Source organism: Lates calcarifer, unplaced genomic scaffold (assembly GCF_001640805.2).
Source record: "Lates calcarifer isolate ASB-BC8 unplaced genomic scaffold, TLL_Latcal_v3 _unitig_664_quiver_869, whole genome shotgun sequence".
In the NCBI taxonomy this organism is placed as follows: Eukaryota; Metazoa; Chordata; class Actinopteri; family Centropomidae; genus Lates; species Lates calcarifer.
Window position 1 is genome coordinate 44105 of NW_026117888.1, and position 12253 is coordinate 56357.

At 38.5% G+C, this 12253-nt stretch overlaps 1 protein-coding gene across 2 annotated transcripts in view; it reads left to right on the forward strand.

Moving 5' to 3' along the window:
* Positions 1–12004, forward strand: part of LOC108879441 (protein 4.1) — a 40352-nt gene extending 28348 nt beyond the window's left edge. The window contains exons 15-19 of one of the 2 annotated variants that reach the window (XM_018670714.2): positions 2819–2947; positions 3865–3981; positions 5503–5583; positions 5900–6019; positions 9307–12004. In XM_018670714.2, coding sequence (XP_018526230.1) covers positions 2819–2947; positions 3865–3981; positions 5503–5583; positions 5900–5998 — 426 coding nt within the window. In that variant the 3' untranslated portion in view covers positions 5999–6019; positions 9307–12004. The remainder of the gene's footprint in view (positions 1–2818; positions 2948–3864; positions 3982–5502; positions 5584–5899; positions 6020–9306) is intronic. The other variant, XM_051069228.1, reaches the window with a different exon arrangement.
* The last annotated feature ends 249 nt before the right edge of the window (positions 12005–12253 follow it).

Here is a 12253-nt window from a genome sequence, read left to right on the forward strand (position 1 = left end):
AATGAAATAAATACACTCATAAAAGACTGTGCATGCTCAGTAAATGTACTCAAACTATTGGTGGGTGTGTGCACATCTGTATGACCTGCTAATGATTGTATCAATGGATTTTTGGATAATTCTGAATCTGTAAGCCTTTACTTTTCACTGTGACACTAAAGGAAATTACCACATTTTAGTTTTTTCATTGTCTACTGATGGACTTTTCCTTTATTCAGCAAATGGATTTATTCTGTCTTTCTTGATATAGTGTGACTTTTCTAGTATTAATTTAAAGCTACATTAAGGTATGTTATAGTTTCTCTAAAAATATTAAATGCATCAAAAGTGAAATGTCTACATTTGAATATGTATAATACAGTTGTCTTTTGGTAAGAATGATTTATCCATAAGTTTCCTCTTGTCTAGTTTGTCTTTGGTGAAGGTCCTTTGGAGTCTGAAGGGTATGTACATAACATCACCTTATGTGGGAGTCACCACTGCCACTCCCCATGTAGTGAACATCTGGTCCACTCTCTACCTTACACTACAGGTTGCTCAATCCACCTACTGTGGCTGAAAGGTACAGGGAGCTCAAAATTGTGAATTTGTAGTTTAATATGGGTTAAATATGTATGTTGTGTTGCCACCAGCACTTAGAAATGTCACCAGTGGCTTTAAATTGCTTTTGTTATTTCTATACCTACAGTAAATGTCATAATCTTTATTTTATCTTACTTTATCTGGTTTGACAGGAGGTCACTGCTCAACTTCTCTGACAGTGCAGGGCTACTACAGGTCACATTTTTCATCACTTATTTCAAGTAACAAAGAAAAAGCACACATTTCATTCAGAAGCAGATACAAAACAAACTGAGCGAGTACACTGTTTACTATAGGATGCAGTATTGTGAGTCTTGTCAGAGTTAAGTGGAGTTTTTGGTTATTGATAATCCATCAGTGTTCAGCATACATAGTTTACAATTGAGCTGCCATATGGTGTTGTCAGTTGTGGGTATTGGTGGCTCATCCCAATCTCATATACAGTTTATGGCTATGAGATTTTACTGCTGCTCTTATACTGTGTGCCTTGCTATACATTGCCATAACAATCTACAATACAAGCACTTTTTCTCTGCATATACTCTCTTGTCGCTGGGAACAATTAGGAAAAGACGTTATGTGAACACACATCACAGGATGAGGAGCTCAGGCATTGAGAAAGAACTTCCTCATGTTGACAGGAGCTAGTTGACATGGTTTGAGCATCTCTTTACGATACCTCCTGGTCAGCTTTCTTTAAAGATTTTCTGGATATGTCCATCTGGGAGGGAACCTTGTGGCAGACCCAGTGACAGTCCTGGGAGGTTGCCTCTTGATCCTCTGGTTCCTGAGGAACTGCGGAGAGTGATGAGGTACATATGGGCTACCCTGCTTTCATCTGCTGCCACCGTCACCCAGACTCACATCAGTGGCAGACAGTGGATGAAAGGTTGACATGCTGATAAGCATGTATCACAATGTATCACAATAGCAAGTTGAAAAAAGCTCAGCTGGCTGCCATTGTGTTTACTGTGGCTACACTGGTTGTAGCTACAGCAAGAATTTGTTGTCTGAAAGTATCTGAAGTGCTCTATTGTTGCATTTTTCCTGTAAGTAACAGGGAAGGTGCAGTAAATACTGATAAGGCTGAGGAGTGCCTTGCTTTTTTTTTTTTTTTTTTTTTTTTTTAAGTCAAGCATTCAGCCAGGCAGGTTCTGATTGGTTGGAGTCGGAGCAGGAAGGAACAAATGTTGTCAGCAAGGAAGTCAAGAAAGGCAGACATGCATGTGTATATCTGCTCCAAACACACAAATTGTTTATAGTTGTTAACCACACACTTACAGAATTTTGTAGATTAAACTACCTGTCTCCTCTGTCGTAGATTTGCTGTTCAGCAATATATTGGACATGGCATTTACAAGCATAGGTTGCAAGAAACTGTGCCCATCATGTTGAAAACCTATTTATGTGCAATTGTACTGTCAATTCATTAACTGTAGCTGGTTAACTTTACTTTCAAGTTACGCCTGTTAACTAAAATGTATTTTGTCACAACATTCAAAAGCTTTCACTCTGCTGGCTGCAACCTCACTGAATGCTTGTGCCACTGAGTATGCTCACACTGTGTTAGTTATTTGTGTTGTGGCATTTCTACGGTTTTGTAGCATTAGTCACTCTGATCAGCAGTCAGTGAGTGTTTCAATAGTCAATATGTATCCTTTGGAGGAATGAAGGCTAAACCTATTCCCCCAGAGCCAAGGATGATAAACAGAGGATTCCAGTTCCCCCTGATACCTTCTCAGAGGATAAAACTAATGATGAGTTGACATATAAACCTCTCCATATTAATATGATGTCAGGTTCATCCTACACAACAAGCCCTAAGTGATTCTTATTTAGCTCAGTAGACTAATGTTAGAGCAGATGTGACACCTCATCCTACTGATGGCGTCATCTGTGTGTGAAATAAACCATAACATATTCTGTGTGGTCCTTTCAAAAATTATGATGGTAAATCCATGGGTGATATGAGTATGTTCCCTCCCTTTTTTAATAAAAGCAAAACTACAGCAGTTACCCCAGCAGTCAGTATTAATACATTTACATGCTTGCAGGACAGGGTATCATGTTTTCTGCCAGCCAGTATGGTGGCAGTTAGAGGCCAAAGGACCTCAATCCAACCTTAATCCTGAAAGGCTGTAATGTGTCAGCGTATTTGAATTCATGTGTGGCAGTTATTTTGTATTGACAGAGCCCGCAGAGAGTTTGTTGCTGACTATTTATCTTATCCCTCCAGTCTCCGGTGCTAAAGACCCAGACAATCACCATCTCAGATGTCACCAACTCCCTGAGAGGAACTGTGACCTACAAGGACATGCCCCTAGTTCACACTGAGACCAAGACCATTACATACGAATCAGCACAGGTGAGGGGAATTCTGGGAATTGCACACAAACTTATAACTTTCACAAAACATATTTAGCTCTGATTAAATTCAATTCTAAATCAAAATTTTGTAACTTTGTATGCAGATTTTTTTTTAAAGCTGTATTGCTACACATGTTGACATACAGAATGTTCACTGTAGGGGTCTGGCCCAGCCTGAAATTTTGACCTTTACCCAATAGGCATTACATATGTTTTTGTTGTTGTTGTTGTTGTTTGTCTTTTTTTTTTTTTACATATCCATGGCTCCTTTCAGTTTGTTGAAAAAGCCCCTTGATATTGGCTCAATAAAATTGAACAGACTTGGTAAGATTTAGTTACAATGCTTTACTGGTGCATACAGTATGAACAAACCAATTTGCAGTCAGTTAAGTAATCACAAACTAGTTTCCCTGCACCTTGGTGGTCTGTGTCTAAGGAAGTAGAACTGGTGCAACAGGCAAATTGGTAAGAGCTTTTCAAAGTACTGCGATGTAAATGCAGCCATTTACCATTCCCCTTTAACCTGGACTCTTTGGATGTCCTGACGTACTGAGGCCCCACAGCAGTTGCCCTGCTTTGTTAGTAATCCAGCCTTACTTATTTGTATTTTCTATAAGGTTTCAAATTTACAATTCAGTCAACAATAACCATCCATGCATTGATAGCTTATTTTTAGAAATAAAAACATTTTAATTGACAATAAAGCCAACGTTCTCAAATACTAAAGTATTTTCAAAACAACCAGTCACATAACTTAATCTTGATAAAAGAAAGTTAGAGACATATTTGGTTAGTAACAAAAAAAGACCTGAGGTTCAATATCCAGCTCCAACGTCTTATAATTGCACAAATTATAAACAAGATCAGAGATAGCTGAGTGTGTTTAAACTGATTAACCTGTCTAACACTTAAAAGGTGTCTCTCCCACAGCCGGTGGACAACCTGGCAGAGAGGGACTCAGGAGTGCTGCTGAGTGCCCAAACCATCACCTCTGAGACCATCAGCACCACCACAACCACCCAGATCACCAAGGTCTGCTTACTTCATTAATAGTCCCACAGTCAGTCAATACAGATCAGCACAGTACCACTACGCTGTGATGGACTTAAATAGTGAGACGTCAAGGGTCAATATCACTGGTGCAAGGGACTGAAAGTCTCTGCTTTCAGTTGATGATGAATGACCCTTGACGTCACACTATTTAAGTATCTGATGGAGGGTAACCGAGCCTGGCACCTCTTCCTATCAAAATCAGGAATACTTTTTGTTGTTTTTAATGTGGGCTGGTTTGAGTATTTCTGCCAATCTCCTGGGATTTTCATGCACAACAGTCCCCAGAGTTACTTAAAATGCTGCCAAAACCATCCAGTAAACAGCAGTCATACTGAGAGAAATGCCTTGTTGATGAGAAAGGTTAGCAGAGCATGGCCACACTGGTTGGAGTTGAGAAAAAGGCTACAGTAACTCAGATAACCACTCTTTACAACTGTGCAGAAAAACATCTCAGAATGAACAACACATCCAGCCATGAGGCGTATGAGTTACAGTAGTAGAAAACCACATCAGGTTCCACTCATCAGCTAAGAACTGACCTGATGGCTCTGGATTTCTGCTGAGGCAGCAGGTGGTAGAGTCAGAATTTGGTTCAACAGCATGAATCCATTGATTCTTGTGTCAGCAGTCCAGTCCAGTCCAGCAGTCAGTGGTGGTGGTGTAATGATGTGCGGAGTGTTTTCTTGACACACTTTGGGCCACTTAATACCAATTAGTCATTGTTTGAATGCACCAGCCTATCTGAGTGTTCATCCCTTTATGGCCACAGTTTACCATCTAATGGCCACTTCCAGCAGGATAATGCTCCATGTCACAAACTGGTTTCATGAACATGACAGTGAGTTCAGTGAACTTCAGTGGTCTCTCCAGTCAGTAGATCTGAATCCAGTAGAACACCTTTGTGATGTGGTAGAACAGGAGATTGGCAGCATCAATGTGCAGCTGACAAATCTGTAGAAATGATGTGATGCAGTCAAATCAACATGGAGCAGAATCTCAGAGGAAAGTTTCCAACATCTGGTGGAATCCATCCTGTATTGAGAACAACAGGAGGCCCTGCACAGTATTAGTAAGGTGCTCCTAATAAAGTGCTCAGTGAGTGTATTTTAGGTTTAGCATGACCTACACTTACTGAGGTCTGTACAAAGATGTACAGAGACTCCAGAAGTTACAATTATCAGAACTAACAATTATCAGGTTTAGAAGTTTAGTTCAGTTTAGTTCAGTATCAAAATAATCCACTGATAGCTGTCCGTCCATGGCAACATTAGACTTTCTGTTTATAGAAATGTATGTATACTCTCAAATGTCCCTTTGCTTTACAGTTTATGCATGTCTTGTAAACATCCATGTTTCCATGCATCACTGTGTATCACATTATTTCTAAACTAGTATTTCTAATCTATCTAGTCCTCTATTAAGAAAGGACACTGCATTTTATTTACAGGGTTTTCAGTTTTTCTTAGATCATACTCAGCCTGTTTCATCTCTCTATTATAGACGGTGAAAGGAGGGATCTCTGAGACTCGCATTGAGAAGAGAATCGTCATCACTGGAGACACTGAAATTGATCATGACAAGGTGAGAAATGTAAATGATGGAAGAGGAGAAGTGCTTTTTTTCATGTTTCACTGTTCACACTAAATCATGCTGTAATAATGTTGTTTTCCTCAAAGGTCTGTAGTAAGCAAGTGGCATAATTGTGTGTTGGCTCATTTATTGAAATGCGCGTATCCGTTAGAATGAGCCGGAATTATTTCTAGGCTTAATTTGCCTCATAGAGCAATTGTGCTCCTATATTAAGTAGATCTGTTCTGCGTGGAAGTCATTTTAATTAAACTCATAAATCGCATTCTTCTGAACAAACCTGGAATGCTGTCCTTTGATCACTACTCAGGCTTTGGCCCAGGCCATTAAAGAAGCAAAAGAGCAGCACCCAGATATGTCTGTTACCAAAGTGGTTGTACACCAGGAAACAGAGATCAGCCCAGAGTAAGATAGACTGCGCTTTTGGAAGGTGAGTGCACACCCTGAACCCTCCTTCACCCATCCCTTACCATTCTGACTGGTCTGACTGAAACTCTGACACGATCATGCAGACAGAGGAAAACAGATAGAAGATCACATTCCCTTACCCTTACCAAATCTGTGGCTGGATGTATTCTTAAACCACAAAGCACCAAGAACCAAATTTACTAAGGCTTTCGTGCCAGATGCAACACATTCTTCCCCAAACACAATGCGCTGTATTTATCAAACTAATGTAGCAAACTGGAGTCACAGTTTTCATGTCATTTTTGTGTTTGCAATGTGTACCTCTCAGCACTGTGCATATATGGATTTTGAATAACAGAATTTAGCCAGCATGAGCCACATTTTTAAAGATATTTAAATGTGCATTTGGCTGCATTTACTGCAGTAACATCCATATCCACTTTGTCCAGTCTGGGCTGCTGGACCTGATGCTTGTTCCCCATCTCCCTCTAGTTTGAGTAAGAGTTTTTTTCAAGTGATATTGGACCACATGGAATCAAGATAATTAATATCAATTTTCTCAGCTTTGTGATCAAGAACCTACCTGGACATGATGAGCTGCTGTCTTAGTAAACCACACACTGAATACATGCAGGTTGCTGTTCTCATGGAACTCATGGAAAACTGTAGCACTCATTTGCACAATCCCATTTCTTGGTAAATTTGGCCCTGACAGTTCTGCTTTAGAGGAAGCCAAATAGCAACATTTCACTGAAGTGGTTAAATACATTACATTGTACATGAATCATTATGAACCACTGAACATATGCTGGAAGCCACGACTGTAATTACACCAGCAAAACAATCCTGGCTAGACCAAGTAAAATGATGTAAACATGGCAATGGTGATAATCATGGCAAAGTAACATTACATAGCTCTTTATTATGACTCTGTTGATATTTAGTCACTGCTAAACATTCTGCTGTATTACACAAGTACATGTATGGATGTGGAGTGTGTTGTAAGAGTTTGGTTAAGTCTGTTTCAACATGAAACAAGATGTCTCAGCAGTATGAGGTATGTTAAGTAATGGTGCCCATGAGGCTTTAATTGTGGCCTTGTTTATGTGATGTTAAAGGGTCCAGGCTGGGGATCTGGTGTTGTTTAGCTGACTGACAGCCTGGTATGTAAACACAGTGGCCCTACCTCCCAATCAGTCTATGCAGTGATTGGGCTGTGGGCCTTTCAAGCCCTCAGTGCAGTCTGACCGACCATCAAGGCATGTAGATGAGCATAGCTAACACAAAGCTTCCAAAATAAAAGTAGTACAAGTAATGGTAATAGTAGTCTTGTAACAGCCTGTGTAATCCAGCAGTGGAGAAAAACAATAGAGGCCTACAGACCTGTTCCCGTGTACTACAACTGCTGCTGTGTAACCAAATTTAGCTTTAATATTATTTTGGTAATAAAGCAACCGTTTACATTTCACATTTGTAGGTTTATCTTTCCAATTTCAAAATATCACCGACAAGAGGTCAAAGTGTGTATATAATGTATTGGGAAAAGTCAACCTGTTAACAGTGTCACTTACATAGCTTGTTAGCAGTGGAGGTCATTAGGCCAGAGCTACTGTAAAGATAGCACAGGTTGGTGGAATTTATTGAAACGCCTCATGCAATAATATAGTTTACACACACAGGGTGTAATTAGCTGCCTTCACCCAAAGCATAAATCTTCACTTCCATTAACCAGGAAGCTGGCTTTTGTGTGTCCATGTTGAGAAACTTCTAGGATATACTTAAAGTTTACTTAGAAGCTATAAGTTTTCTGAAACCAACTTTGTAAAGAGTAGGAGAGGGGTAGGGATTTAATTAGCCTGTGAGACATTACCGAGAGCTTAAAAGCCCCCATGTACCTCAGCTTTACTGGCATATTCAGTCAACTTCAATGTGTTTACATCAGAGTAAAGCCCAAGAGCAACCTCATTCCCCAACCATAACCATGACATCTTATAACTGACTTCAAGTTCTCTATATTCCACTGCTCTGACAGACATGCCCATTACACTGTGGTGTGTGACAGGGGCATTCTATACTTTAATTTAAAATGTCCACCCTACCTAAATAGAAGCTGCAGTGACCTTAAACATTTTACTGCTTTCCCATCTGGTTTTCATAAACAGAAAGTAGACTCATACTGCTTCATTCTTAGGCTTTTCTTGTTGCCACGATGTATCTGTTTTCACAGCTGCCATTATCATTCTAATGTATTTGCCCTGTATTAGCATCACTATACTGCTCAGCTATAGAGTCGAAGGCAATGTTAATGTTGCAAATGAATGCACCATATCAACATAAAAGACATAATGCAAAAAGCATGATTTAAATCTCACTTCAGATTCTGCTGTCAATTTCAGTTAAATTCTCAATTAGTGGCAGATAGCAACTGCAGAGAGCCAAACCTTTATTAGGAACAGTCTTATATTAGAGGCAGGGACAGAGAATATTTTATCATATCTTTGTGAATAGCTGCTCTAATTTGTTGTTACTTAGCACATCCTCATGTTTACCTGTTGCCCTCATAAATTCAGTATAATACATTTTTATAGCATAAATTCCATCAATACCACAACAGTCATGTCATGTGCACTCCTCTTTCACCTTTGCTGAGAAATGGTTTACATTAAAAATCTTTCAGGAACCTTAAGGGTCTTAATTCAGGAAGTGTTGAGTTGCATTGTCAAGAGCTTCACAGAGGTCAAAAAAGCCATTGTAGGGAAGCCATCAGAGTTAAAACAATATTTCTGGTTAAAGGAAAAAGTGTTTTCAGCAGAGCGATGATTATGACATGGTTCTGTTGTTGTGCTGTTGAAATTAGAGCTGTGAAAATGGACCTTTTACTGAATTTACTATGTGAACAATTACAGCACAGGTTATTCCACCACAGCTTTTGACCTGGCCTCCATTTGTTTTGACTGATCACTTTACTACTACTACTACTATTACTACTACGATTTGAGACTACACCTGATCTTCCTTATTTTATTTGAGAAACCATTATTACAATTGTTTACAGTATTTAGTTCATCATCAATTGATCAATTTATATGCATCTTTTTTATTTTCTATTTTTTCTTATTTTTATTCTGGGTGTTACCGTCCTTTTCACTCATGTATCAGATTGTACAGGTGTTTTCATGTGTTGTTATCTGACATATTCAAATTTGCCTGTCAAAATCCACTAAAGATATCTTTCTTGTTTTTTCCTGTCTTTGGTCACCTGTCCATCCCTCCCTCTTTCAATCTACCAATACTTGGACCACACCCCAGACCTCTCGACTGCCCACACTTCTCCCTCCTTACTTGTGTCCCCATCACACCATTTTACCTCAGCACCCCCAGCCATTACACCCAAATGCACTGCCTTTTCGACGTGAACCACCAGACCACATCAGAGGGAACAAGCGTCAACACTGAACTAAGAACTTTAACCTCCATGAGTATGGAGTTCAGCATGAAGGAGACAGAGTCACCAGAAAATTCCCAAGAACCCTCCCAGTATTCCCCACAATCCCCCTCTTGTTCCACGTACTGCCAAAAGATCAACCGCTGGACTGATGAAAATGAAAATATTTTTTAAAAAGACAAAATGAAAATAAAGTACAGCATTTGTGGATTATTCCTCTCCACTTTGTCTGGAGTTTTTAGAAAATTTTCAAGGGCATTTGGTCTTTTAATCTTGAGATTACTGGTACTTTATTTTTCTACAGTTTTTCTTACCATCAGAATTGGTTATCAGTACCTTGGAGGTCAAGTGTTTTTTTAACAATGTGTTCCAAAAAGCATTAACAAAAGGGATTGTGGGTGATTTTTCTTGGGATTGTACACACTGGGAGTTGAGGATCCCTATCAAATTTTACCACGAGTTTGGTCTCATTTCTTGTACAGTAAATATTTTATTTTCCCTCTCAATGTGAAAAAATATTTTTTCAATTCATGTATAAAAAAAGATTGATTTTACCAAAAGGGGGTACAATCACTCCTTTCACCTTATTTAAAGTTCTGACTTAATCATTTGTTGAGTGATTTTTACATCTTTTGATTGTTTTAGTTGTTCTTGTTCTTATTGTTGTTATAGTGCTTGTGTCACTAGAACAGGGCTTTATTAGGACCAAGGAGACAGCAGTCTAATGAAATGATCTTTTCTTTATTTATTCCCACCTCTGTCTTCTTTTTGTGTGTTTTGCATTTTAGATATACTCAGCACGGTTGTATGTATGATTTTGTATTGAGATCATTCCAGTCAGCAGATCCAGTTGCAGTTATTTCTACTATTTCATAACAGCATCTACAGTATTTCTGCATATGTTTCACTTTCTGCTTTTCTACTAAATGGGCAGTGTGCACTCACCCAGAGTGAGGGAATTCAAATGGCAGTGAATTCAAACATGAGAAAGATTAACTAGTTAAAATTAAGACTCTGTTTGGTTGGTACTTAAGTAGTTGAAAAGATAAGCACAGGATGATAGTTAACACACACTAAAATACATAAATACTGAATTCTGAAACATATACCTGTCCATGTATGTTACCATCAAAGGGTTATCAGATGAACAGCACATGTTGTTTATTTCTTTCTGTTTACATAGTTGATTGCTTTTGATTGGATGGCACTGATGTTTCTTAGCACACTGTGTAGGAAATTCTAAAATCTATAATCCTGAATTTACAGTGGTGCTGCCTGATTTAGTGCATCACTTAAAACCATGAGTTAGAACAACCTGATCAAAGCAGCAAAGGAATTACCAACACCATGAAAACATGACCAGTAGCTGTAAACTTAAATTATTCTTTAACAGTCTGTCTTGATCCCATCCATCCATTTTCAATCAAATTGTACCATGAACAGGAATTAGCTGAGGACTAAAAGTTTTCACTTCACACCAGTCTCTTCCACACTGAGTGTAGATGTCATCAGTTAAACCTGCTGTTTATTTATTCACCCAAGTACATTGCTTTATGATAGGAAGTGTAACACAAGTCATGATGTCAGTACAAACAGCAGCATAGCTAGTGATAATTGGAAAAAAAATATATTTTGGGTGAAAAAAATAAAATAAATTACTGATAAAATAACTAATGAAATATAATTGTCAGTGCTAAAACAGAAACACACTCCTTTTTTTGTGGTGCCAGTAAGATCCCTTGCAGCTACCACATGTTCTTCAGAAATTAACACTATTATATAAACTGGAGTGGGTTAGTCATAGTTAGCCAAGCATAGTATTTGAAACCAGTTAAGAAAGCGAATGACATATATAAGACATTACAATCTGCATAAAAATGTACATCACAATGCAGAGGGGCAGATGTGATATCATTTTGGTCCACAGTGAATAGAAGAAGACCCAGAATAGACCCTTGTGGGTCCCCTGTACTAACTTTAAGAGCACCTGTACATCTTGAGTTTCTCTTGAGAAGTTGTTAAAAACCGTTCAATGGACTAAACATCTGAACCTAAAAAGGATAATTTTCTTCAGTTGAATATGATTAGTCAGCAGTGTCAAATGTTTTCAATAGACTTTATAATCGCTCTTTTATAATTGATTTGATAATCTCCAACCTATTACCTTAATCTGAAAACTGGCGTAATGCATGCATGCAAACGCACTGTAATACTACAGTGTTAATATTGCATAAAACCAGAAGGCCAAAGTAAACCTCCTGCTTAGTACACACTGCCCATTCAAATCAGACACATAATTAGTATGGCACATGTTATTTATATTTTGTCAATTTTTAAACACGATGCTTTTATAGAACACAATATTCTGTACAGTCTTCTCAACATGTTGTAGTTCTTTTACTGTGCTGTCATCTTCATCATTGCACTCCCTTTTCTCACTGGAAACAAGCAAGCCAACATTTACAAGTTTTTTCTTAAATGTGAACCCTCACTTTACCATCACAGGAAGACATGTAATAAAAGAGCACCACGCACAAAATAAAAACAGATGTAGACATTGTATTTTTTATTTTGTTCTGTGTCTATGCGGTGTTCTCAGTCCTGGTTATGATTTCACAGTTTCCATTTCCACAGGATAAAACTGTATAAAATGGTTGATTGTGTATATATGTGTAGCTTTCTTAAAAAGGGGAGGGCTCATCCAAAAATCAGAAATCAGGGAAGAGCTGGCATTACTAAAATATGCTGGGGCCCAGAGGAGTCAGCCCTTTTAAGCCACCAGAGTCACCAAGCTTATTCAACTATTGTTGA